The following is a 27,913-nucleotide window of genomic DNA, read 5'->3' as shown; positions in this document are numbered from 1 at the left end:
GTACTAGTATTTCTCAAATTCGATTCGACAAGTTCCTCTTTTTTAATGTAGGCTATACCCCTGTGGAGGTTGTTTCGACTTAAGAATTCAATGACGTCCCGGCTACAGGCGTGACTCCTTCCCTCGCCAATCGCTAGATGAATCATATGACCAGTAAAACTACACGTTTGGTAGCATAGCCTAGAGAAAACAGCAGCAGAGTCAGCTGTTTGGCCACATCCCAGAAAACTTGCTCCAAAGATGATCGTACCTAAAGGTAATATTTTCTAATAAGCTGGTCCTTGTGTGTTGTTGTGTTATTCTGCAAGCGCAGCTGTAGCCTACTTCCTTCTGGGAAAAACTCCGAACGGCGTGTGAAGAGTTCCAAACTTTCCATTGAGCATTTACAGTTCTTTGCATATTCACTAATATATAAGCGACTAGGATAGAACTGGAAGCGGACCTAGGCCAGTCTGTGCGGTCGTCACTAGTTACCACAGCCACAAAGCCGCCTATTTCTACAGTTTATCTTCTTACAATGTGATTTTAAACATAACCTTAATCACACTGCTAACCTTATGCCGAACCTTAAATTAAGACCACAAAGCAACAACAACAAAAATGCCAGCATTTTTACGTTATAGCCAATTTTGACTTTGTGGCTGTGGTAACTAGTGGAAACTACTGTCTGGGCGTTCCAATTGTTCTATGAATCGATGCGTAATGCGCCGTTCAACGAATCACTTTACGGCACACCACCAGACACAAGGGTCGTAACTAGTTACTCGTTAAAAAAAATCACGGTCTGCTACTCGTAACTATTTACCACAGTCATAAACACCGCCTATTTCTACAGTTGATCTTCTTACAATGTGATTTTAAATGTAACCTTAACCACTCTGCTAACCTTATGCCGAACCTTAAATTAAGACCAAAAAGCAACAACAAAAATATGCCAGCATTTTTACGTTATAGCCCATTTTGACTTTGTGGCTGTGGTAACTAGTGGACACCACTGTCTGGGCGTTCCAATTGTTCTATGAATCAATGCTTAATGCGCCGTTCAACGAATCACTTTACGGCACACCACCAGACACAAGGGTCGTAACTAGTTACTGTTGTAACTCGTAACTAGTTACCACAGCCACAAAGTTATAAACACCGCCTATTTCTACAATTCATCTTCTTAAAATGTGATTTTAAACCGAACCTTAACCACACTTTATGCCTAACCCTAACCTCACATTAAGACCAAAAATCGAATGTCTTGTTGTCATGGATTTTTACGATTTAACCCATTTTGACTTTGTGGCTGTGGTAACTAGTGGAAACCAAAAACGAGTGGCGATAACAAGCGACAGCAGCCTAGCCTAAATAGCAGCCATATATGCCGCGTTCAATGCTAGTCGGAACTAGGAAATTCGGTAATGTCCGACTTACTGATTCGTTGAACGCGGTACGTGTAGGTAACTACAACCAGTAAGCGAGTCGGACATTTCAGAGTTTTTTAGTTCCGACTAGCACGTCAACGCAGCAATAGTCTAGTTGAGTTTCTTGTCAAATCAAATTAAATGTTATTGGTCACATACACATATTTAACAGATGTTACTGCGGCTGTAGCGAAATGATTGCATCTCGTTTCTACCTGAATATGACCAGTCCGCCATTCCTTAGGCCTATTTATCTGTGTTCTTTATCATTTGTAACAGCTCCACACACGGCAGTTAGGCCTACCTACATTTGTTGGGAAACAAGTTGTCAAGCATCAAGTATTTTGTTTGCTCTAACAAACATTTCAAACTCAGTTACTTCCTGGTTCCGATCTAACTTCGACCGAGGTTCTGATCAGCTGTTCTCGTGCTTGGCCAAAGGGCTTCCCTGTCCAGAGGTGCACACTCATAGAAATCCGTGCACACTATTATTGATTAGTGAGACGTCATTGGGGTAGACCACTTTGCCCCTGTTATTGGATGGTGAATTGCCATTTATATAAAAAGCAGTCTGCTTTAAGTTCTGTAGCACAGGGGCTGCTGTGGGTCTAATGGACATCATGCTGCTGGCTGTGCGGTTTAGGCATATGTTTAGCTGTTTAATTAGGCCTATCTTGAAAAGTTTATTCAGCAAATACTTGTTTGAGTTAATTTCCTTTTTGGGATTTGTACATTTAGTCTTATTTTGTATTTTCGTCATCCATTCACTATAATGGACATCGTACACTCTGTTTGCCTTCATTTCACCTCCCTTAGTCGTAATGGTCCGCTATTCTATATTTTATAATGTTTTGGGGAAATAAGAAAACAGTAGCCTACAGGCCTATTTCTTATTTCCCTATATAAGATTTTGTGGTTGGGGAAAATGCTGAAATTGTTCGGCCTACTTCGTTTACAGAGCAATACATTCCGGGTTAGAAATAGGGAATATGGATTGGAATATTATAACGCTGTTATAAACATGTTTGACTTTTCTCGTGAGTAATCACAGCTGATTTTATTCTAGCGTCATACATTCACACCCTTCACTCAGTGACCAACCAAAATTGACTGCTGTAGGCTGTTCGCTCCCCTCCATTTCAGGCGCAAATGACCTGAGTGAATGGAAATAAAACCGGAGTTACCTGTATAGCCTACTCAGGTATCTATTTTTCTCTGCCCTGGTTGAACTTTTGTGAAGTTGTTTCTGTTTATGTCCCTCAACAGAAACGACAATGAATACAATCTGCGTAGGATGAGCAACCCTATTGGCGGCATGAGGAAGAAAGTGACGGACGATAGAGAGCGGCGGAGTCTCATAAGAGCGCCGTCTGAATCGAGCATCAACAACCCGGGCGGCGAACCGGAGCTCGCCACCGACCAGGATGTCACACCGGTGTTCGTGTACGTCTTGGCGTTTTTTTCAGCCCTGGGCGGCTTCCTTTTTGGCTATGACACCGGGGTGGTCTCCGGGGCAATGCTTCTCCTGAAAAAAGAAATGCATTTGACCGCTCTATGGCAGGAGTTGTTGGTCTCCAGTACGGTGGGTGCAGCGGCGCTCTCTGCCCTGGCTGGCGGGGCTCTGAATGGGCTCTTCGGGCGCAGGATCTGCATACTAATGGCGAGCTTCATTTTCACTGCCGGAGGAGTTGTGTTAGGTGCTGCTCCAAACAAGGAGGTTCTTCTTGTCGGAAGGATTACAGTTGGTTTGGGAATAGGTAAGGTATGTTTATTTAGTTCAAACATTTACTGGACAAGTAACCTAACATTAACCAAACTGAGAGCCATGACTGACTGACCAGTTTTACATGTCCAAGTGGTTATTTTCCAAGCCAGGAATATATGATTTGTTTGGAAGTCTTTACAAACACCTATGTCTTTGTAAGGTTTACCAAGGGCAGGTAGTGAAGATATACTTTAGGTAAACTCATCCAAAAAGTGAGATGAATTGTGAATCATTTCTTAGAACCTTGCCAAAAACACAGACTAAAAACACATATAAAGACATTACTGTCCATAACCTGACAGCCAGGGGAATGATTTGATCAGCAAAGTTGATCTTCCCCCTTTTAGGGATTGCCTCCATGACGGTTCCTGTTTACCTTGCGGAGGTCTCCCCACCACACCTGAGGGGTCAGCTGGTCACCATTTACACCCTCTTCATCACGGCCGGCCAGTTTATTGCCAGTGTTGTGGACGGGGCCTTTACTTACCTGCACCACAACGGCTGGAGGTAAGCCTTATCAGAGATAGACCATATTCTATTCTATATTGCCATGGATACTCAGTAGCTGGTAATACTAGAAGGGGATGCATCAGTTACAGTAGCCTACAGTTCAGTTCAGTTATATTTTTGGTTTAGTTAGCTTTGGAAGCTGATTCGAGGTGTCCCTGCTACATGCCTGAAGAAAAAAGCACTGCATAATCTTTTGTTCTGCATCCATATTATATAGCAACCACATAATATGGACATAAAAATCCACTACCATCTATCTACACTGAATGGAATTGAAACAGGCCATAATGTCATTTCTCAGGCATGGCAACTACCCCGCTTTCAGCCCAAGGAGCAATGAGTATTTTAACACCCCAGTCACTCCAGCTTCCGTTTCGACACCTCTCCTTGCATGTATGGAAGAATGGAAGCTGGTTGGAATATCAAAAATCTAATCTAATTTTATTGGTCACATATTTAGCAGATGTTATTGCAGGTGTAGCGAAATGCTTTTGTTCCTAGCTCCAACAGTGCAGTAGTATCTAACAATTCACAACAATACACACAAATCTAAAAGTAAAAGAATGGAATTATGAAATATATAAATATTAGGTTGAGCAATGTCGGAGTGGCGTAGACTAAAATACAGTAGGATAGAATACAGTATATACATATGAAATGAGTAAAGCAGTATGCAAACATTATTAAAGTGACTAGTGTTCCATTATTAAAGTGGCCAGTGATTCCATGTCTATGTATATAGGGCAGCAGCCTCTAAGCTGCAGGGTTGAGTAACCAGGTGGTAGCCTGCTAGTGATGGCTATTTAACAGTCTGATGGCCTTGAGATAGAAGCTGTTTTTCAGTCTCTCGCTCCCAGCTTTGATGCACCTGTACTGACCTCACCTTCTGGATGATAGCGGGGTGAACAGGCCGTGGCTCGGGTGGTTGATGTCCTTGATGATCTTTTTGGCCTTCCTGTGACATCGGGTGCTGTAGGTTTCCTGGAGGGAAGGCAATGTGCCCCCGGTGATGCGTTGGGCAGACCGCACCACCCTCTGGAGAGCCCTGCAGTTGCGGGTGGTGCAGTTGCCATACCAGGCGGTGACACAGCCCGACAGGATGCTCTCAATTGTGCATCTGTACATTTTGTGAGGGTCTTAGGGGCCAAGCCAAATTTCTTCAGCCTCCTGAGGTTGAAGAGGCGCTGTTGCACCTTCATCACCACACTGTCTGTGTGGGTGGACCATTTCAGATTGTCAATGATGTGTACGCAGAGGAACTTGAAGCTTTTCACCTTCTCCACTGCGGTCCCGTCGATGTGGATAGGGGCGTGCTCCCTCTGCTGTTTCCTGAAGTACACGATCAGCTCCTTCGTTTTGTTGACATTGAGGGAGAGGTTATTTCCACCACTCCGCGAGGGCCCTCACCTCCTCCCTGTAGGCTGTCTCGTCATTGTTGGTAATCAGGCCTACTACTGTTGTGTCGTCTGCAAACTTGATGATTGAGTTGGAGGCGTGCGTGGCCACACAGTCATGGCTGAACAGGGAGTACAGGAGGGGGCTGAGCACGCACCCTTGTGGGGCACCAGTGTTGAGGATCAGCGAAGTGGAGATGTTGTTTCCTACCTTCACCACCTGGGGGCAGCCCGTCAGGAAGTCCAGGACCTAGTTGCACAGGGTGGGGTTCAGACCCAGGGCCTCAAGCTTAATGATGAGCTTGGAGGGTACTATGGTGTTGAAGGCTGAGCTATAGTCAATGAACAGCATTCTTACATAGGTATTCCTCTTGACAAGATGGGATAGGGCAGTGTGCAGTGCGATGGCGATTGCATCGTCTGTGGATCTATTGGGGCGGTAAGCAAATTGAAGTGGGTCTAGGGTGTCAGGTAAGGTAGAGGTGATATGATCCTTAACTAGCCTCTCAAAGCACTTAATGATGACATAAGTGAGTGCTATGGGGCGATAGTCATTGAGTTCATTTACCTTTGCTTTCTTGGGTACAGGAACAATGGTGGACATCTTGAAGCAAGTGGGGACAGCAGACTGGGATAGGGAGAGATTTAATATGTCCGTAAACACACCAGCCAGCTGGTCTGCACATGCTCTGAGGACGCCGCTAGGCCGTCTGATATCACCAGATTCATGTATGAACATGATGCAACTTCCATGGAGTTTTCTCAACTTTAATGGAGACTCTGTAATGGATACATCAGCTCTTAGTATTTTGAGTGTGATGATGAAAATAGAAAGGGTTGAGAAATGTAAAAAAGAAAGTCCAGCCAAAATACACACCAAGATGTTCAAACAAATCCAGCAGGTAAAAATACCTGCAGTCAACTTGTGCAATACGTTAGGAGATAAAGCAGATCGCGTTCTTCATTTCACCTTTCACATTATTTTTCATTATGAAGCTTACCGGTAGTCCCCAGTCACATGTTGTTTGTTTACAAGCACACAATGATGAGCGACAGGAGCCTCAAATAAAATGTTATTCATCATATACTTCGTAAACAACAGGTGTAGACTAACAGTGAAATGCTTACTTACAGGCCCTTCCCAACAATGCAGAGATAAAGAAATAATAGAAAAGTTAAATACGTAATAATAAAAGTAATAATAGATACACAATGAGTAACGATAACTTGGCTATATACAAGTTTAGGTTGTTCCATGATGGTTTTGGTTGAACATCTTGGTGTGTATTTTGGCTGGGTTTTCTTTTTTACATTTCTCAAATGTGCCATATTTAGAAACTGGATAAAGTGTTTGGCAGTGAGTAGAGAGAAGAGGCAGTGAGTAGAGAGAAGAGGCAGTGAGTAGAGAGAAGAGGCAGTGAGGAGAGAGAAGAGGCAGTGAGTAGAGAGAAGAGGCAGTGAGTAGAGAGAAGAGGCAGTGAGTAGAGAGAAGAGGCAGTGAGTAGAGAGAAGAGGCAGTGAGGAGAGAGAAGAGGCAGTGAGTAGAGAGAAGAGGCAGTGAGTAGAGAGAAGAGGCAGTGAGGAGAGAGAAGAGGCAGTGAGTAGAGAGAAGAGGTAGTGAGTAGAGAGAAGAGGCAGTGAGTAGAGAGAAGAGGCAGTGAGTAGAGAGAAGAGGCAGTGAGTAGAGAGAAGAGGCAGTGAGTAGAGAGAAGAGGTAGTGAGTAGAGAGAAGAGGCAGTGAGTAGAGAGAAGAGGCAGTGAGTAGAGAGAAGAGGCAGTGAGTAGAGAGAAGAGGTAGTGAGTAGAGAGAAGAGGTAGTGAGTAGAGAGAAGAGGCAGTGAGTAGAGAGAAGAGGCAGTGAGTAGAGAGAAGAGGCAGTGAGTAGAGAGAAGAGGCAGTGAGTAGAGAGAAGAGGCAGTGAGTAGAGAGAAGAGGCAGTGAGTAGAGAGAAGAGGCAGTGAGTAGAGAGAAGAGGCAGTGAGTAGAGAGAAGAGGCAGTGAGTAGAGAGAAGAGGTAGTGAGTAGAGAGAAGAGGCAGTGAGTAGAGAGAAGAGGTAGTGAGTAGAGAGAAGAGGCAGTGAGTAGAGAGAAGAGGCAGTGAGTAGAGAGAAGAGGCAGTGAGTAGAGAGAAGAGGCAGTGAGTAGAGAGAAGAGGCAGTGAGTAGAGAGAAGAGGCAGTGAGTAGAGAGAAGAGGCAGTGAGTAGAGAGAAGAGGCAGTGAGTAGAGAGAAGAGGCAGTGAGTAGAGAGAAGAGGCAGTGAGTAGAGAGAAGAGGTAGTGAGTAGAGAGAAGAGGCAGTGAGTAGAGAGAAGAGGAAGAAGATAGGTGTGGATTTTAAATGTGTGACAAACAACTTGCCCTCATCCACATGTCCTGTTAGGTCTTTGACTGACCTTTTCAACTAAACTATTTTTGAATGTGAATAAATATGGGATAAAATATTGCTGTAAGTTTAGGTGTTAGGCTATGATTAGAGCCTGTTGATGTGTGAAATTAAAATGTTCATTTCCAAAAGCAAACCATCAGGAACTTAAAACAGCTCTGTGGAACTGAATTTGATAATCACACACTCTCCCCCCCCCCCCCGCTCCGTGTGTATGTGTCTCTCTCACTCTCTCTCTGTCTCTGTCTGTAGGTACATGTTGGGTCTGTCCATTGTCCCTGCGGTGCTCCAGTTCTTTGGTTTCCTCTTCCTGCCAGAGAGTCCCCGCTGGCTCCTTCAGAAGGGCCTTACCCAGCAGGCCAGGCAGGTGCTCAGCAGGATCCGCGGGGGCCAGAACATTGAAAAGGAGTACGACAGCATGAGGACCAACATCGAGGATGAGGAGAAGGAGGCAGGAGGTGACACACACACTCACACACACATATACACATATATACACACACACACACACACACACATATACACACACACATTGGTTTACGATGAATTTCGGACACAGACACACACATTAGCCGTGGCACATCCAGATGATCTGAAACTGTGACCATGACCACCCATAGACATATATGTATATCTCCCTCCCTCTTACACACTTATTTGATTTTAATGCATTTTTCTGGAGCTTTTTGAACTTTTGGGGAGTTTATCTCAATCAATGCACTCGCCTGAGAAGAAAGTACCAGGCTGTTTTTTTATGTTGAGAGGATCAATTTTGCCAAGACCAGTTTGTTTGACAAGACTAAGGGACAGATCGACATTTACTGGGGGGGAGGGTGGCCGAAAATAGGGGAGGGTTGTCAAACTTAATTTTTTGTTTTGGAGAGGGTAGTGTGTTTTTTATTGGGCACAGTTTAGTGTAGTGTGGGTTTTTATTGGGCACAGTTTAGGGTAGTGTGGGTTTTTATTGGGCACAGGGGAGGGTTGTGTGGTTTTTATTGGGCACAGTTTAGTGTAGTGTGGTTTTTATTGGGTACAGGGGAGGGTAGTGTGGTTTTTATTGGGTACAGAGGAGGGTAGTTGTCACGCCCTGACTCAGGGGACGCTTAAATGTTGAGTCAGGGTGTGTATATTCTTTGTTGTGTATGTTCTATGTATAGGATCTAGTATGTCTAGTTCTATGTTGGCCGGTGTGGTTCCCAATCAGAGGCAGCTGTCGCTCTTTGTCTCTGATTGGGGACCATACTTAAGCAGCCTATTGGCACTGTCTAGTTGTGGGATCTTGTTCCGTGTAAGGTATGTTGTGTGTGCTACCTTGGACTTCACGTTTCGTTTAGGTTGTTGTTTTGTCGAGTGTTTATTAAGTTAAATAAACATGTACGTATATCACGCTGCGCCTTGGTCTGACCCGTCATTGAACGAACGTGGCAGAAGATCCCACCAAACGAGGACCAAGCAGCGTGCCCAGGCAGAGCGAATAGCCATGTCACAGGTGGGCAAATTGTGGTCATGGGAGGAGATATTTGCGGGGAAAGGACCATGGGCTAAGTTAGATGCCCAGGCAGGAGAGGAGCAACGGCAACACGGAGGAGGTCGGTCGAGGAGGAAGCCCGAGAAGCAGCCCCAAGAAAATATTTTTTGGGGGGCACACGGGGTGGTTGGCAGAGCCTAGGGTTAGAGCAGAGCCAACTCCCCGTACTCACGCGAAGAGGCGTATGACTGGGCAAGCTCCGTGTTATGCGGAGCTACGTACTGTGTCGCCAGTGCGCCGGCACAGTCCTGTACGTCCTGCGCTTGCACCACGCACGTGCCGTGCGAAGATGGGCATCCAGCCAGGACAGGGTGTGCCGGCTCAACGCTCCTGGTCTCCAGTACGCCTCCTCGGTCCCGCATATCCTGTGCCAGTTCTACGAACTGTATCGCCAGTGCGCGTGCACAGCCCAGTGTGTCCTGTGCCAGCACCCCGCACGTGTAGTGCGAAAGTGGGCAGCCAGCCAGGACGGGTTGTGCCAGCTCTCCGCTCTAGACCTCCAGTCCGCCTCCACAGTCCAGCCCGGCCTGTTCCTGCTCCTCGCACCAAGCCAGTGGTGCGCGTCGCCAGCCCGGCCCAGCCTGTTCCTGCTCCTCGCACCAAGCCAGTGGTGCGCGTCGTCAGCCCGGCCTGTTCCTGCTCCTCGCACCAAGCCAGTGGTGCGCGTCGCCAGCCCGGCCTGTTCCTGCTCCTCGCACCAAGCCGGTGGTGCGCGTCGCCAGCCCGGCCCGGCCCGGCCTGTTCCTGCTCCTCTCACCAAGCCAGCGGTGCGCGTCGCCAGCCCGGCCCGGCCTGTTCCTGCTCCTCGCACCAAGCCAGTGGTGCGTGTTCCTAGTCCGGCCCGGCCCATTCCTGTCCCTCGCACCAAGCCAGTGGTGCGTGTTCCTAGTCTGGTTCGGCCCGTGCCTGCTCCTCGCACCAGACCAGTGGTGCGTTTGTCCAGTCCGGCACGGCCCGTGCCCGTGCCCGTTCAGCTGCTCCACTCCGGAGCCAGAGCAGTCCGCTCCACCGGTGCCTGATCCAGTGCCGGTCAGCTGTTCCACTACGGAGCCAGAGCAGTCCGCTCCACCGGTGCCTGATCCAGCTCCGGTCGGCTGCGCCACTCCGGAGCCAGAGCAGTCCGCTCCACCGGTGCCCAGTCCAGCTCCGGTCAGCGGCTCCAGTCCAGACCATGACGTAAGCCCCTCTCCAGGTTCGGGGTCTCCCACACCAGGGTCCAGACAGGGCCTGGCGTATCGTGGGAGGAAGGAGAGGGGAAGTAGCGCGCCGAGGTCCAGACCAGGGGCGCAACAGGGAGGCGGAGAGTGAGAGGTCATCACGCCCCGAGCCGGATCCGCCTCCGAGGCGGAATGCCCACCCGGCCCCTACCCTGTTATGTTTATGTTGAGCGGTCGGAGTCCGCACCTTTGGGGGGGGGGGGGGGGGGGGGGGGGGGGGGTACTGTCACGCCCTGACTCGGGACGCTTAAATGTTGAGTCAGGGTGTGTATATTCTTTGTTGTGTATGTTCTATGTATAGGATCTAGTATGTCTAGTTCTATGTTGGCCGGTGTGGTTCCCAATCAGAGGCAGCTGTCGCTCGTTGTCTCTGATTGGGGACCATACTTAAGCAGCCTATTGGCACTGTCTAGTTGTGGGATCTTGTTCCGTGTAAGGTATGTTGTCTGTGCTACCTTGGACTTTTCGTTTAGTTTGTTGTTTTGTCTAGTGTTTATTAAATGAAATAAACATGTACGTATATCACGCTGCGCCTTGGTCTGACCCGTCATTGAACGAACGTGACAGTAGTGTGGTTTTTTATTGGGCACAGGGGAGGGTAGTGTGGTTTTTATTGGGCACAGTTTAGGGTAGTGTGGTTTTTATTGGGCACAGTTTAGGGTTGTGTGGGTTTTTATTGGGCACAGGGGAAGGTAGTGTGGGTTTTTATTGGGTACAGGGGAGGGTAGTGTGGGTTTTATTGGGCACAGGGGAGGGTTGTGTGGGTTTTATTGGGCACAGGGGAGGGTAGTGTGGTTTTTCTCTGGTAGCCACCTGACATAAAGAAATGCATGTCGGTGTCGTAGCATGCCACCGGCATATCTCTATCTCTCTGGGGTTAGGCCTAAGCTTCTCTTCCTATATACAGTACCAGTCAAAAGTTTGGACACACCTACTCATTCCAGGGTTTTTCTTTATTTTTACTATTTCCTACATTGTAGAATAATAGTGAAGGCATCAAAACTATGAAATAACACATATGGAATCTTGTAGTAACCAAAAAAGTGTTAAACAAATCAAAATATATTTTATATTTGAGATTCTTCAAATAGCCCCTCTTTGCCTTGATGACAGCTTTGCACACTCTTGGCATTCTCTCAACCAGCTTCACCTCGAATGCTTTTCCAACAGTCTTGAAGGAGATCCCACATATGCTGAGCACTTGTTGGCTGCTTTTCCTTCACTCTGCGGTCCGAATCTCAAACCATCTCAATTGGGTTTAGGTCGGGTGATTGTGGAGGCCAGGTCATCTGATGCAGCACTCCATCACTCTCCTTCTTGGTAAAATAGCCCTTACCCAGCCTGGAGGTGTGTTGGGTCATTGTCCTGTCGAGAAAAAAAAAATGATGGACTGTTGTTTCTCTTTGCAAATATAAAATATATTATGATTTGTTTAACACTTCTTTGGTTACTACATGATTCCAAATGTGTTATTTCATAGTTTTGATGTCTTCACTACTATTCTACAATGTAAAAAATAGTAAAAATAAAGAAAAACCCTTGAATGAGTAGGTGTGTCCAAAGTTTTGACTGGTAGTGTGTATATATATATATATTTAAGGGCACCTAAATGTGGCTCATTTGGCCAATATCTGTCATTTATTGATGGTGCTGACTGCCCCAGGTTGGATCTGAATGCATATGGATGTCCATTACATTTGTCAAATGTCCGGTAAATTAAAATCTTCCCTGTCATGTTGTTCGGCGCCAAATTTTCTGAAAGGAAACTCTGAAATGGCATATAGTTTTTATGAAGATTTTAGAATATTCACATGAAAATCTGTCACCAATTGGATGGAAACCTAGCTTTAGACACACTAAAGACTCTGGCAAGTGCGCTAGTCCAGTGTCACTTTGATTATGCCTTCACATCATGGTTCACCATCAGCCCCAAACATCTAAAGATTAAGCTACTAGCCAAACAAGCTTGTAAGAATTGTACTTAAACTCCCCCCTCATACTCATCTGGAGGTTGAGATTTTTTTGACTATCTCTGTAATGTGTCTGCATCTATGTAATTGTATATGTATTTATGTAAAAAAAAATAGGGACCACAATGGAAATAAGTCCCCGACTTTACTGTGCAATCCCAGTCACTTTTTAAAATCTTTGTGTGGTGCATTGGCACAGAAACCTGTTGGTGGAAAGTTTGTTGCATATTTGTATTTGTATTTATTATGGATCCCCATTGGCTACTGCCAAGGCAGCAGCTACACTTCATGGGGTCTGTCAAAATTAAGGCAGTTATACAATTTTAAAAACATTACAATACATTCATTACAGATTTCACAACACACTAAGTGTGTGCCCTCAGGCCCCTACTCCACAACTACATATCTACAACACAAACTCCATGTGCACGTGTGTGTATGTTATCATGTGTGTGTGTGTGCATGTGTCTGTGCCTATGTTTGTGTTGCTTCACAGTCCCCGCTGTTCCATAAGGTGTATTTTATATAATTATAAATATGGCATCAAGATGTTGAAAATGTGATTTCCCCCTAGCTGATCATTGTCTGCAGCCGGCTCTGATCGTAGTGTAGGCCTAATGAGGGGAGAGTGAGCTCGTCTGTGGTGGTCGGCGAACCCTCAACCTTCTGGCCCGTAGCCCTGTGTGACGTCAACTGTGCCTTTTTTACACTAATTGTTCTTTTGACCAATCACATCAGATCTTTTTCAGAGCTGATCTGATTGGTCAAAAGACCAATTAATGAAACAAATTATCAGAATTGGGCTGCCTGTGGCGGCATTTACACAGGCAGCCCAATTCTGATCTTTGTTTCACTAATTGGTATTTTGACCAATCAGATCAGCTCTGAAAAAGATCTGATGTGAAAATATCTAATTTGATTGGTCAAAAGACAAATTAGTGGAAAAAATATCAGAATTGGGCTGCCTATGTAAACGTAGCCTTTGTTGTTTCAGTTGATTTGATTCTTGAAGCATTTAATTTCATATCAGTTTTCTGCACATAACTTAGGTTGAATTTACACAGGCAGCCCAATTCTGGTATTTTTTCCACTAACTGACCAAAAAAGACAAATTAGTGGAAAAATATCAGAATTTAGCTGCCTGTGTAAATGCAGCCATAGAACACACATATTTCTCAAATAGGTCTCACCAATTGGGCCTTTCTCCAATTTAGCAGATTAATTAATCATATAATGCATTCTGTTGGAAACTAAAACATTCGTTACTATAGACCCAAAAATGTATAATGCTTACAAATGTTTTTAAATGTTCCTAAAAGTGTTACCAAATTTCCCTCTGTCCACCAGGTGGCCCTGTACTGTGGCGTATGCTGACTCGCCCTCCGACCCGCAGAGCCCTGACTGTAGGCTGCGGCCTGCAGATGTTCCAACAGCTCTCTGGGATCAACACCGTCATGTAGGTGTTTTCCTTCATCAGAAATCATTGTGTGTATCTACCAACACTATGGCCGCATCTCCATTAGTCTAAAGTGGCCTCATCTCCTCGTCTCTGTACCTTCATATCTCTGATCAAAACTTAGCATGTCTGTCTATCTGTCTGTCTGTCTGTCTGTCTGTCTGTCTGTCTGTCTGTCTGTCTGTCTGTCTGTCTGTCTGTCTGTCTGTCTGTCTGTCTGCCAGTCAGTCTCTTCCCTACTGTCTGCTTCACAGGAGGTTGGTGACACCTTAATTGGGGAGGACGGGCTCGTGGTAATGGCTGGAGCGGAGTATCAAATACATCAAACACATGGTCTCCAGGTGTTTGATGTCATTCCATTTGCTCCGTTCCAGACAATATTATGAGCCATTCTCCCCTCAGCAGCCTCCTGTGGTCTGCTTATCCTCAGTGTTCATGCCTTCTGCTTCTGTTGTCCCTATCAGGTACTACAGCGCCACCATCCTGCAGATGGCGGGAGTGAGGGACGACAAGCAGGCCATCTGGTTGGCTTCCGCCACCGCCGCCACCAACTTCCTGTTCACCCTAGTGGGGGTGTGGCTTGTGGAGAGAGTAGGACGCAGGAAGCTGACGCTGGGGAGTTTAATAGGTGTGTGTGTGTGTGAATGCATGTGTCTGTGCCTATGTTTGTGTTGCTTCACAGTCCCTGCTGTTAAAGTGAGTGACTCACAAAAATTCCTAGTTATATGTACATATCTACATCAATTACCTCGTACCCCTACACATGGACTTGGTACTGGTACTCCGTGTATATAGCCAAGTTATCGTTACTCATTGTGCATCTATTATTACTTTTATTATATGTTTTACTTTTCTATTATTTCTATATTTTCTTTCTCTCTGCATTGTTGGGAAGGGCCCGTAAGTAAGCATTTCACTGTCAGTCTACACCTGTTGTGACAAATACATTTTTATTTGAGGCGCCGGTCTCTCATCGTTGTGTGCTTGTAAACAAACAACATGTGACTGGGGACTACCGGTAAGCTTCATAATGACATGTGACAGGTGAAATGAAGATGGCAATCTGCTTTATTGCCTAACGTATTGCACAAGTTGACTGCAGGTATTTACTTAAAAGGCAGCTACAAATATTCAAAGAAATAGTTTCAGCGGTATTGAAAAAACCATCCCATGGCTAATTCCAAATACCCTGGCATACGGTATACCGCCCAAGCCTAGTTTTTTACTTAAAACTTAGGCATGTGCTTTGCCTTAAGTCAGAAGAGGGAAAGGGAAGTCTTTACTCTACAAATGTATTAATTTCTCTGTCTTCTAGGTACTGTTTTGAGTCTGACGGTCTTGGCTGTAGGGTTTCTGCTGTCAGCCCAGCACTCGCCTGCAGTCACACTCCACCCCACTGACCCCACTCTCAACTCCACCTCCTGCACACTATATGGGTGAGACTGTGTGGAACTTGTATTACCTAATACTGTATAAGGATTCAGATTTTTTTTCCTGTCCCCACCACAATAGAGTGAAGAGTGTCACACTGTTAACTGTCCCCAGGTCCTGTGAGCCCTGCATGTTGGATCCTGGCTGTGGGTTCTGTTACCGTGAGAACGGTTCCACTGTATACGACTCTTCCTGCATACCTGTCAATCAAACATCCGCTGATGAGGCCGCCTGGGGCAGGTTAGGGATTTGTGTGTGTGCGTGCGTGTCTCCGTTACTTCTTGCCTTTCTGTCTGTCTCTGTCTGTCCGTCTGTCTGTCTCTGAAGCCGGGGATGGCTTTATTTCTGCTGTATCTGAGTTCTGTTTAGCCACATTATCTGATGTGTTTTGGCTATGTACAGGTGTTCCAATCTGAGCCAGTTCAGTGATGGGTCTCTCTGGGCCTATAACTACTGCCCCACTTCCTACTCCTGGATAGTGCTGCTTGGGCTCATCCTCTACCTGGCTTTCTTTGCTCCAGGTGAGAACAACACCCTTTCTCTCCCTCTCTCTCACTCACTCACTTATTCACTCACTCACTCACTCACTCACTTATTCACTCACTCACTCATTCACTCACTCACACACACACACACACACACACACACACACACACACACACACCAAACCAAACCAAACCAAACAAAACAGACAAAGGTCAAAAAGTTGTATATTTCCCCGCCTGGAGAGTTTCATACCAGTTTGAAGTATTCTTCATAGTACAGAATATCTTGCATACAGTTTTTTAAAATATATATCTTACGGTCTATAACTATTTTCTGTCTGTGTCCGCATCCCTTTCCGTGCCTGTCTGTGTGTCCGTGCTGTAGGTATGGGGCCAATGCCGTGGACAGTGAACAGTGAGATCTACCCTCTGTGGGCCAGGAGCACTGGGAATGCCTGTTCAGCCGGAGTCAACTGGATCTGTAACGTCCTGGTGTCACTCACCTTCCTCCACGTCGCTGAGTACCTCACCTACTATGGTGCGGCTCATCTACCTAGATACTGTCTAATTGTGATGGGTGTTAAAAAGCTATAACTGAGAACCTACTGACTGACTGACTGACTGACTATTTGGCTTGACTGCCTGACTGATAAACTGACTGATGATTTGAATGACTGCCTGACTGAACTGGAGTAGGGGTTGTAACTGCACAGTTCACTACACAAAATGTTTCAACTGCTTCTCTTCTCCTTCAATCTAACTGGTGTCTCCATCTCCCTCTTCCTCCCTCCAGGTGCGTTCTTCCTCTACTCAGGCCTGACTGTGCTGGGGCTGCTGTTTGTGCTGGGCTGTCTGCCAGAGACCCAGGGCCGCAGGCTGGAGGAGATGGAGGCCCTGTTCTCTGGAAGCCTCTGCTCCTGCGGGGCGTCTGACGGGGATGGGGACGGGTCCAGAAACATCCTGTACAACAGCGTAAAAGGGAGCGACATCCTCTCAGACAATGATGCCTCGGACATGGAGTAGACTTGGAGCGTCTAGGAAGCTTTTTTGTCTTTTCTGTCTCTCTCTCTCACACCTTCTTGTACTTTGGTTGGTGGACCTACAGGCAGTGGTGTTAAACTCACTTGATTACTGGGCCTTTAGGGTATAGCAGCTCTCCTAACTGGTTGGTGGACGAGACTCCAACTCTCCTAACAACATAGCATGTGATTTACTGTAGCTGTGGATGTCTATGGTGGAGTTGGTACTTGAAATACTTCCTTTTGTGTATTGGTAGCTACAATTGATGTTTTGAAATTTTCTAGCCCCATAGAGAGTTCAGCCAAGTGCATTATGGAGTTGGACGGTGGCATAGCATATACAGTGCCTTGCAAATGTATTCATCCCCCTTGGCGTTTTTCCTATTTTGTTGCATTTCAACCTGTAATTTAAATGGATTTTTATTTGGATTTCATGTAATGGACATACACAAAATAGTGAACATTTGTGAAGTGAAATGGAAAAAAAAATGTTTCAAAAAATTCAAAAAAAATTACTAACGGAAAAGTGGTGCGTGCATATGTATTCACCCCCTTTGCTATGAAGCCCCTAAATAAGATCTGGTGCAACCAATTACCTTCAGAAGTCACATAATTAGTTAAATAAAATCCACCTGTGTGCAATCTAAGTGTCACATGATCTGTCACACGATTTCAGTATATATACACCTGTTCTGAAAGGCCCCAGAGTCTACAACACCACTAAGCAAGGGGCATCACCAAGCAAGCGGCACCATGAAGACCAAGGAGCTCTCCAAACAGGTCAGGGACAAAGTTGTGGAGAAGTACAGATCAGGGTTGGGTTATAAAAAAAGATCCAAAACTTTGAACATCCCACGGAGCACCATTAAATCCATTATAAAAAAATGGAAAGAATATGGCACCACAACAAACCTGCCAAGAGAGGGCCGCCCACCAAAACCCACGGACCAAGCAAGGAGGGCATTAATCAGAGAGGCAACAAAGAGACCAAAGATAACCCTGAAGGAGCTGCAAAGCTCCACAGCGGAGATTGGAGTATCTGTCCATAGGACCACTTTAAGCCGTACACTCCACAGAGCTGGGCTTTACGGAAGAGTGGCCAGAAAAAAGCCATTGTTTAAAGAAAAAAATAAGCAAACACGTTTGGTGTTCGCCAAAAGGCATGTGGGAGACTCCCCAAACATATGGAAGAAGGTACTCTGGTCAGATGAGATGGAGGTTCACCTTCCAGCAGGACAATGACCCTAAGCATACTGCTAAAGCAATGGGCAAAAATCCCAGTGGCTAGATGTGCCAAAAGTTTTCACTTTTTTTTGTCTTGTTTCTTGTTTGTTTCACAATAACAAAATATTTTGCATCTTCAAAGTGGTAGGCATGTTGTGTAAATCAAATGATACAAACCCCCCCCCCCCCCCCCAAAAAATATAAAAAAATCCATTTTAATTCCAGGTTGTAAGGTAACAAAATAGGAAAAATTCCAAGGGGGGTGAATACATTCGCAAGCCGCTGTATATACCAGTGAGTATATCAAAACAGCAAACACCACTGGAAAATAATATTACTATTATAATAGTATAGTAGTATATTCATTTTCAATGCTTATAAAGTCCACAAATGTGTAGTAATATTGCATTTGTTTCTGTCCTTGGATTTTGTCATTTCTTTATCTCCAGTAGTAGTAATGTGGTACTATCTGGAGATGTGTGGCTTCTCAGCCAGGACCAATGTTTTTAGTTTTTATTGGCACACTAGCCTTAATTTGTTTGAATATTTTTATGACATTACTATGTTTATTAAAACCTTTGCTACAGATTGCACATTGATAAGCCTAATGAAATTACCCTTGCCTTTCAGAAGTTTCGGGCTTCCTTTTTTGCCTTGCATTCAAATCAAAAGCGCACATGATCAAATGCACATGATCACATGACCATGCTTGGAATTGGTGGATTATTATGTCTCCTTGTTTTGGTGGATTATTATGTCTCCTTGTTTTGGTGGATTATTATGTCTGCTTGTCTTGGTGGTTTCATACCTACTGTACTTATACAAATGAAAGCCTACATGCATTTTTTGTAGGTTGGCATGGCAAAAAGTGTTTTACGGTCATATTGAATAGTTACTGTTGACTATTTGACATTTTATAAGTATGCTACTGACTCAGGTGGACCATGTTTTTGAGAAGGTTAAATAATCTGTAGTTAATGCACTTGAATTTAAAGGGAGATAATTATGTGATCAGTCATTATGCTCTGTGAATAAAGCAAACTAGAAGCACTGCTGTATATAATTCATTTACATTGTGAAATTGTTGATAGATACTGTGTGTTGGTCGAAAAACATGATTGTTTTTTCCTACATGTCTGAAACAGCATTTTTCCCAGCTCCATGTTTGTTCAGTAGCTTACAGTATTTCCACGTACTTGACATTGTGTGCTCTGTTCAAGCTCTACAGTGGGTTGTGTTGACTGATAGGTGCATCCTTGGTGATAGTCAGACCATTAGTTGGCTCCCAGCCCTGGTAATGTGAGAGGACTGTAACCAGACACTACTGCTTCTGAAGGCCTGGGGTCGGGAGGGGAGGGGGTGAGGTTCATAGGGTTTGGAGAATAAGGCCAGTAGACCTCAACAATAAAAGGACTTACCAGAGTGGGGTTAATTGTTATTGATTTAAAATGTATTAAACACAACATCCTAAGTACTCTAATATCTAACAGTAACAACTGTTGTTGCTCCCCCCCCCCCCCCCCCCTCTAAGGAGACACATATATTTATAGGGTTAGGGTTAGCGTTCTACATTAAGTTTTCATTAGCACTAGATGATTCACAAATCATATAGGCAAAGTAGCCTACTAAAGAAAAGGTTAAGAAAAGGTTATTTACAGTGGCTTGTGAAAGTATTCACCCCCCTTGGCATTTTTCCGATTTTGTTGCCTTACAACCTGGAATTAAAATTGATTTTTGGGGGGTTTGTATCATTTCATTTACACAACATGCCTACCACTTTGAAGATGCCAAATATTTTATATTGTGAAACAAACAAGAAATAAGACACAAAAAAAACAGAAAACTTGAGCATGCATAACTATTCACCCCCCCAAGTCAATACTTTGTAGAGCCACCTTTTGCAGCAATTACAGCTGAAAGTATCTTGGGGTATGTCTCTATAAGCTTGGCACATCTAGCCACTGGGATTTTTGTCCATTCTTCAAGGCAAAACTGCTCTAGTTCCTTCAAATTGGATGGGTTCCGCTGGTGTACAGCAATCTTTAAGTCATACCACAGATTCTCAATTGGATTGAGGTCTGGGCTTTGACTAGGCCATTCCAAGACATTTAAATGTTTCCCCTTAAACCACTCGAGTGTTGCTTTAGCAGTATGCTTAGGGTCATTGTCCTGCTGGAAGGTGAACCCTTGTCCCAGTCTCAAATTCTGGAAGACTGAAACAGGTTTCCCTCAAGAATTTCCCTGTATTTAGCGCCATCCATCGTTCCTTCAATTCTGACCAGTTTCCCACAGCATGACGCTTCCACCACCATGCTTCACTGTGGGGGTGGTGTTCTCGGGGTGATGAGAGGTGTTGGGTTTGCGCCAGACATATCGTTTTCCTTGATGGCCAGAAAGCTCAATTTTTGTCTAATCTGACCAGAGTACCTTCTTCCATATGTTTGGGGAGTCTCCCACATGCCTTTTGGCGAACACCAAACGTGTTTGCTTATTTTCTTCTTTAAGCAATGGCTTTTTTCTGGCCACTCTTCCGTAAAGCCCAGCTCTGTGGAATGTACGGCTTAAAGTGGTCCTATGGACAGATACTCCAATCTCCGCTGTGGAGCTTTGCAGCTCCTTCAGGGTTATCTTTGGTCTCTTTGTTGCCTCTCTGATTAATGCCCTCCTTGCCTGGTCCGTGAGTTTTGGTGGGTGGCCCTCTCTTGGCAGGTTTGTTGTGGTGCCTTATTCTTTCCATTTTTCTATAATGGATTTAATGGTGCTCCGTGGGATGTTCAACATTTCGGATCTTTTTTTATAACCCAACCCTGATCTGTACTTCTCCACAACTTTGTCCTTGACCTGTTTGGAGAGCTCCTTGGTCTTCATGGTGCAGCTTGCTTGGTGGTGCCCCTTGCTTAGTGGTGTTGCAGACTCTGTGGCCTTTCAGAACAGGTGTATATATACTGAGATCATGTGACACTTAGATTGCACACAGGTGGACTTTATTCAACTAATTATGTGACTTCTGAAGGAAATTGGTTGCACCAGATCTGGTTAAATAAAGGTGAAATAAAAATGATCTTTCGGATAGATTTTGATGATCTGACTGACAACAACCAGTATCATGGTCCTCATTGAAAGCAGACTATTATTTTGTCAGGATGATATTCCAAGAGTACACGTGGCATGAAGTCACTCACTCACTACATTTCTTCTAAATGTCTAAATCGGAATTGACCTCCATGCGCATTGTGATGTCAACCCTCAACCTTCACAGGCAGTGCACGGAGAAGAAGGCGTGGTTTGGTGACGCATTGCGGCTCGAGCTCGAGCAGGATCGGTGTGTGCATTGTGCGGGAGGCGTGTGTCCCTCTCCCAACCAAAGAGCAAGGAGCAAAAGCGACTGGACCACGCAACATCATTGGTGCTCCAAACAGAATGCCGTTAAGGAATATATTCTAGCTGGAAATGCAAGGGAGCACCGACCAGTCGCAGTATTTTATTTAAAATCTCTATGCTCATAATAATCTGAAATATGGCTGAAGTGAAGTCGAGGTGAGTTGCGCTGTTGCTCAGACAACTTGCTGTGAGGTGGTGCACTCCACTCTCCGCCTCTCGCCAGCCAGCCTGTCGGATGGAAAGAAAACAGATTGATCCCGTTCGTTTTTGTTCTTCTATCAATCGATAGTCATTGGACTGTGGAATCATGTCGATGGGACAGGACGAAAACTCAGTCCGGGTGGCTTTGAGGTAAGTCTTCAAGCCCTACATTTAATTGCTTTACTTTGCATAGATGTAACTGTCGGCACAATTACATATTTGGGAGGTAGCCTACCTGTCACCACCAACTCAGCATTATGCATGATCCGATAAACCCCGTGTAGGAGATTCATTTTAGGCCTTGCATCATCTGTTGACACAGTTGCCACTCTAGGCGCTTTATGATTTCATAGTAGGCTAACGTCAAAGACTGGATCAGAAACTCTGTGGTAACATTGTGATACATTTGTAGCCAACAGTTAAATATTTGTATGTAAAATGTGTTGCCATATGATGGTCTTTGAGGACGCAGACTAGAGGCTACTTCAAAACACTGTGCATCCTACGCACAATATGAATTTAGGAATTTGCATTTGATAGTTTACATAAACCATTATATAGGGCTAGGCTATTGTGTCGCGTGTCAAAGAAGTGCTAAATAAATGTGATAGCCTACACTGTCTCCATGCATGACGCAGCATTATCACATGCCCAAAGAAAAAATAACTGCAACGGGCACATATGGCAGGTGTAATCGCAGGCCTTTTTCCTCTCCCACCGGCCTAGAAATGGATGGCACAGTATCATGCTTGTTTTGTAACGACTGAACCGTTGGAAAGACAGATCTGGCCTTTATAGCTCCTTGGCCCTGTGCCGGAGTCTCGGGCATCCTTTCAAAGAAGACAGTTGAGCCACAGTTGATCGATGGAAGGAGCGCTTTACTGACAGGCTTCAAGGAAGACAGCCATCCGTTTAATACGCTAAAAGGTCTCTCCGTTTCTGGGAAATTGATTATTTGTTTACAGTTAAGAAAACATTGCAATGGCCATCTTGAGCTCATAAGCCTACAGAAAGAGTGAACAGTAGCCAAATAATACATTATTTTGTTCATATTTAAGGCTATAAAATGTGTTAATCATAGGATCCTAAAATATTTTGTTAGACAGGATTATGTATTTTCCACATGAAGACAGTTAAATGAATGTGTCATCGACAATCTAATGTGCCTTGCTGAATAAGGCTGCTCCTTACTAGGAGGAGACATGCTGAGGTCAGGTGGCACACTGACAGATATCTCTAATGGAACAATGGGGCAGTTGGCACACATGCAGTACTAGCCTGCCTTTCACTTTGTGTGTGTCTGTCTCCCTGTCTCTCTCCCTCTCTGTCTGTTTCAGTCTCTCTCTCACAGACACACTCAGACACCCAGTAGACCGTCCAACTAATTCAGTGTGAATATTGTGATGTTCTCTGTTACGTTAGTGTTGTATAATAATGACTGACACAAGCAGCTGACTGTTTTGTCAGCTCTATGGTACTTCATGACCACGGTCCCCATAGTAACAATCCATCATGAATCACTAAGAGACTCTTGACCCAGTCTCCAATCTCTGAGTCCTCATCGTGTGTGAGTGACCATATTCCTGGCCCAGTCTCCTATCTCTGAGTCCTCATCGTGTGTGAGTGACCATATTCCTGGCCCAGTCTCCTATCTCTGAGTCGTCATCGTGTGTGTGAATGACCATATTCCTGGCCCAGTCTCCTATTATTTTTTTTACATCTGTATTTTCAGACTTTTTTTATTGAAGAGATAATCGAAGAGGGATAGAATGGAAAGCTAGGAGGGAAGGTTGTCAAAGGGCAGAGGGACGGAGTTGAACCCATTCCGATACGGCTATGCAATGCATGTGTGTTTCAGAGAGGTGGCACTAACCGCTAGGCCACGTAAGCCACATCAGCCTCCTATTTTACAAGACTTTGCCCTCTTTTTATTTTTTTATTTTTTATTTCACCTTTATTTAACCAGGTAAGCCAGTTGAGAACAGGTTCTCATTTACAACTGCGACCTGGCCAAGATAAAGCAAAGTAGTGCAATAAAAACAACACAGAGTTACATATGGGGTAAAAAAAAAAAACATAAAGTCAGAAATACAACAGAAAATATATATACAGTGTGTGCAAATGTAGCAAGTTATGGAGGTAAGGCAATAAATAGGCTATAGTGCAGAATAATTACAATAGTATTAACACTGGAATGCTAGATGTGCAAGAGATTATGTGCAAATAGAGATACTGGGGTGCAAAAGAGCAAAATAAATAACAATATAGGGATGAGGTAGTTGGGTGGGCTAATTTCAGATGGGCTGTGTACAGGTGCAGTGATCGGTAAGGTGCTCTGACAACTGATGCTTAAAGTTATTGAGGGAGATAAGAGTCTCCAGCTTCAGAGATTTTTGCAATTCGTTCCAGTCATTGGCAGCAGAGAACTGGAAGGAATGGCGGCCAAAGGAGGTGTTGGCTTTGGGAATGACCAGTGAGATATACCTGCTGGAGCGCAGACTACGGGTGGGTGCTGCTATGGTGACCAATGAGCTAAGATAAGGCGGGGATTTGCCTAGCAGTGATTTATAGATGGCCTGGAGCCAGTGGGTTTGACGACGAACATGTAGTGAGGACCAGCCAACAAGAGCGTACAGGTCACAGTGGTGGGTAGTGTATGGGGCTTTGGAGACAAAACGGATGGCACTGTGATAGACTACATCCAATTTGCTGAGTAGAGTGTTGGAGGCTATTTTGTAAATGACATCGCCGAAGTCAAGGATCGGTAGGATAGTCAGTTTTACGAGGGCATGTTTGGCAGCATGAGTGAAGGAGGCTTTGTTGCGAAATAGGAAGCCGATTCTAGATTTAACTTTGGATTGGAGATTCTTTATGTGAGTCTGGAAGTTGAGTTTACAGTCTAACCAGACACCTAGATATTTGTAGTTGTCCACATACTCTAGGTCAGACCCGTCGAGAGTGGTGATTCTAGTCGGGTGGGCGGGTGCTAGCAGCGTTCGATTGAAAAGCATGCATTTAGTTTTACTAGTGTTTAAGAGCAGTTGAAGGCTACTGAAGGATTGTTGTATGGCATTGAAGCTCGTTTGGAGGTTTGTTAACACAGTGTCCAATGAAGGGCCAGATGTATACAAAATGGTGTCGTCTGCGTAGAGGTGGATCTGAGAGTCACCAGCAGCAAGAGCGACATCATTGATATACACGGAGAAAAGTGTCGGCCCAAGAATTGAACCCTGTGGCACCCCCATAGAGATTGCCATAGGTCCAGACAACAGGCCCTCCGATTTGACACACTGAACTCTATCTGAGGAGAAGTAGTTGGTGAACCAGGCGAGGCAGTCATTTGAGAAACCAAGGCTATTTAGTCTGCCAATAAGAATGCGGTGGTTGACAGAGTCGAAAGCCTTGGCCAGGTCGATGAAGACGGCTGCACAGTACTGTCTATTATCAATCGCGGTTATAATATCGTTTAGGACCTTGAGCGTGGCTGAAGTGCACCCGTGACCAGCTCGGAAACCGGATTGCATAGCGGAGAAGGTACGGTGGTATTCGAAATGGTCGATGATCTGTTTGTTAACTTGGCTTTCGAATACTTTCGAAAGGCAGGGCAGGATGGATATAGGTCTGTAGCTGTTTGGATCTAGAGTGTCACCCCCTTTGAAGAGGGGGATGACCGCGGCAGCTTTCCAATCTCTGGGGATCTCAGACGTTATGAAAGAGAGGTTGAACAGACTAGTAATAGGGGTTGCGACAATTTCGGCGGCTAGTTTTAGAAAGAAAGGGTCCAGATTGTCTAGCCCAGCTGATTTGTAGGGGTCCAGATTTTGCAGCGCTTTCAAAACATCAGCTGTCTGAATTTGTGTGAAGGAGAAGCAGGGGGGGCATGGGCAAGTTGCAGCAGAGGGTGCAGAGTTGGTGGCCGGGTTAGTGGTAGCCAGATGGAAAGCATGGCCAGCTGTAGCAAAATGCTTGTTGAAATTCTCGATTATTGTAGATTTATCGGTGGTGATAGTGTTTCCTAGCCTCAGTGCAGTGGGCAGCTGGGAGGAAGTGCTCTTATTCTCCATGGACTTTACAGTGTCCCAAAACTTTTTGGAGTTAGTGCTACAGGATGCAAATTTCTGTTTGAAAAAGTTAGCCTTTGCTTTCCTGACTGCTTGTGTATATTGGTTCCTAACTTCCCTGAAAAGTTGCATATCGCGGGGGCTATTTGATGCTAATGCTGTACGCCACAGGATGTTTTTGTGCTGGTCAAGGGCAGTCAAGTCTGAGGAGAACCAGGGGCTATATCGGTTCTTAGTTCTGTATTTTTTTGAATGGGGCATGTTTATTTAAGATTGAGAGGAAATTACTTTTAAGGAACAACCAGGCATCCTCTACTGACGGAATGAGATCTATATCCATCCAGGATACCTGGGCCAGGTCAATTAGGATGGCCTCCTCGCTAAAGTGTTTTAGGGAGCGTTTGACAGTGATGAGGGGTGGTCGTTTGACCGCGGACCCGTTACGGACGCAGGCAATAAGGCAGTGATCGCTGAGATCCTGGTTGAAGACAGCTGAGGTGTATTTAGAGGGTATGTTAGTCAGGATGATATCTATGAGGGTACCCATGTTTACGGATTTAGGGTTGTACCTGGTAGGTTCGTTGATAATTTGCGTGAGGTTGAGGGCATCTAGCTTGGATTGTAGGATGGCTGGGGTATTAAGCATATCCCAATTTAGGTCACCAAGCAGTACAAACTCTGAGGATAAATGGGGGGCAATCAATTCACATATGGTGTCCAGGGCACAGCTGGGGGCTGAGGGGGGTCTGTAGCAAGCGGCAACAGTGAGAGACTTATTTCTGGAAAGGTGGATTTTTAGAAGTAGAAGTTCAAACTGTTTGGGCACAGACCTGGATAGTATGATGGAGCTCTGCAGGCTATCTCTACAGTAGATTGCAACTCCACCCCCTTTGGCAGTTCTATCTAGACGGAAAATGTTATAGTTGGGGATGGAAATTTCAGAATTTTTGGTGGCCTTCCTGAGCCAGGATTCAGACACTGCTAGAACATCAGGGTTGGCAGAGTGTGCTAACGCAGTGAATAACTCAAACTTAGGAAGTAGACTTCTGATATTTATGTGCAAGAAACCAAGACTTTTGCGATTACAGAAGTAATCAAATGATAGCGCCTGGGGAGTAGGAGTGATACTGAGGGCTGCAGGGCCTGGGTTAGCCTCTACATCACCAGAGGAACAGAGGAGGACTAGAATAAGGATACGGCTAAAGGCTTTAAGAACTGGTCTTCTAGTGCGTTGGGTACATAGAATAAAGGGGGCAGATTTCCGGGTGTTATAGAAAAGATTCAGGGCATTATGTACAGACAAGGATATGGAAGGATATGAGTAAAGTGGAGGTAAACCTAAGCGTTGGGTAACAATGAAAGAGATAGCATCGCTGGAGGCATCAATTGAGTCGGTCTCCGCATGTATTGGGGGAGGGGCAAAGGAGCTATCTAAGGCAGGTTTAGCTAAGCTGGGGGGTCTACAGTGATATAGTACAATTAGAAATAACCGAAACAACAATAAACTAACCATGTTTGGGCTGAGGCTAAACATAAACAGGATGTAGTACCGTAAAAAGGAACAGTCCAGCAGATATCAGCTGTATAGCTGAGTTATCATAAGGTCCGGTGGTGAAGCACTTGTGAGTAAGAGGCCACGGATAGCGTGTGCTAGCGGGCCAGGGCTAGCCGATGGATGGAATCTTCGTGGTTAACGTCGTAACCACATCAGACGATTTCGTCGGCAGACCAGTCGTGTAGGATCGGCGGGGCTTCGTGTCAACACTAGGTGGTCCCGTCCGGTTGACAGAGAGGTAGATAGCCGGGAGATGGGCCTAGCTCAGGATGATTAGCCAGACCACAGCGTCCGTTTTGTTGTAGCCAGCTGGTAGCGATGAATCCGGAGTTAAAGGTCCAGTGATTCAGTGATTCCGGCGGAAAAACTGATATGATCTGGGTCGATAACGCGCTGTGCAGACTGGCCGAATATCCGGTGATCAATGTCCAATGATTAAAATTAATCCCGCGGAAAAAAATCCAATGTTTTGGGTGAAACACCGCTAGCTGTGGCTAATAGCAAGTAGCTAGTTAGCTGGCTAGCTAGTTTCAACTGGAGATTCTAGATTCTAGATAAAGGTAAGTCAAAAATAGAATCCGTTCCACATTGAGTGAGACGGGTTGCAGGAAAGTATATTCATAGTATATTCAAAGTGGTGTTCATAGCTAATACTGAAAGTAGTCTTCTCATTAGCAAATTGCCCATACTGGGGGGGACGTGTTGGGCTAAAGACGTGAGCTCTCATTGTCTCCAGTCCAAACTACTCTAACCTTATAGTTGGCATCCCTAAGGCTGCTTACATGTGGCTAACATACTCCCCTTGAATTGGGGTCAGCACATGTGTTCCCAATCCCGTGGGAAGCCTATACATTGTAAAAGCCACCTTTACTTATAGTGTGTGTGTGCATAGAGGGGAGAGTGATACAGGACACATTCCTGACT

At 45.1% G+C, this 27,913-nt stretch overlaps 2 protein-coding genes across 3 annotated transcripts in view; both read left to right on the top strand.

Annotated features, from left to right (window-relative positions):
- The first annotated feature begins 169 nt into the window (after positions 1-169).
- On the top strand, positions 170-18,841 carry LOC311134558 (proton myo-inositol cotransporter-like). Of its 2 annotated transcripts, XM_084168263.1 has the most exons (11): positions 170-256; positions 2,676-3,166; positions 3,522-3,681; positions 7,714-7,919; positions 13,524-13,632; positions 14,097-14,260; positions 14,948-15,068; positions 15,178-15,303; positions 15,466-15,584; positions 15,934-16,086; positions 16,342-18,841. In XM_084168263.1, exons 2-11 carry the CDS (start codon positions 2,704-2,706, stop codon positions 16,569-16,571), a joined length of 1,851 nt encoding a protein of 616 aa, XP_084024389.1. In that variant the 5' UTR covers positions 170-256; positions 2,676-2,703; the 3' UTR covers positions 16,572-18,841. The 2 variants fall into 2 exon arrangements, with proteins under 2 accessions (XP_084024389.1, XP_084024390.1); XM_084168264.1 differs by lacking the exon at positions 170-256 and having other exon boundaries at positions 2,547-3,166.
- Positions 18,842-21,124: 2,283 nt separating this feature from the next.
- kif21a (kinesin family member 21A) overlaps positions 21,125-27,913 on the top strand; it is a 59,524-nt gene continuing 52,735 nt past the window's right edge. The window contains exon 1 of the mRNA XM_084169339.1: positions 21,125-21,523. Coding sequence (XP_084025465.1) covers positions 21,480-21,523 — 44 coding nt within the window. The 5' untranslated portion in view covers positions 21,125-21,479. The remainder of the gene's footprint in view (positions 21,524-27,913) is intronic.

This window comes from Coregonus lavaretus (assembly GCF_964263955.1).
Source record: "Coregonus lavaretus genome assembly, chromosome: 9".
Classification (NCBI taxonomy): domain Eukaryota; kingdom Metazoa; phylum Chordata; class Actinopteri; order Salmoniformes; family Salmonidae; genus Coregonus; species Coregonus lavaretus.
Note: the sequence above shows the minus strand (reverse complement) of the source record. Positions and strands in the feature narration are given on the sequence as shown.

Excerpts from the sequence above, each read along its gene's own strand:
- LOC311134558 (XM_084168264.1), top strand. The coding sequence starts at position 2,662 with ATGTCCCTCAACAGAAACGACAATGAATACAATCTGCGTAGGATGAGC. Across the intron at positions 3,167-3,521 it reads TACAGTTGGTTTGGGAATAG|GGATTGCCTCCATGACGGTT; the intron begins GTAAGGTATGTT and ends TCCCCCTTTTAG. Across the intron at positions 15,069-15,177 it reads ACCTCCTGCACACTATATGG|GTCCTGTGAGCCCTGCATGT; the intron begins GTGAGACTGTGT and ends AACTGTCCCCAG.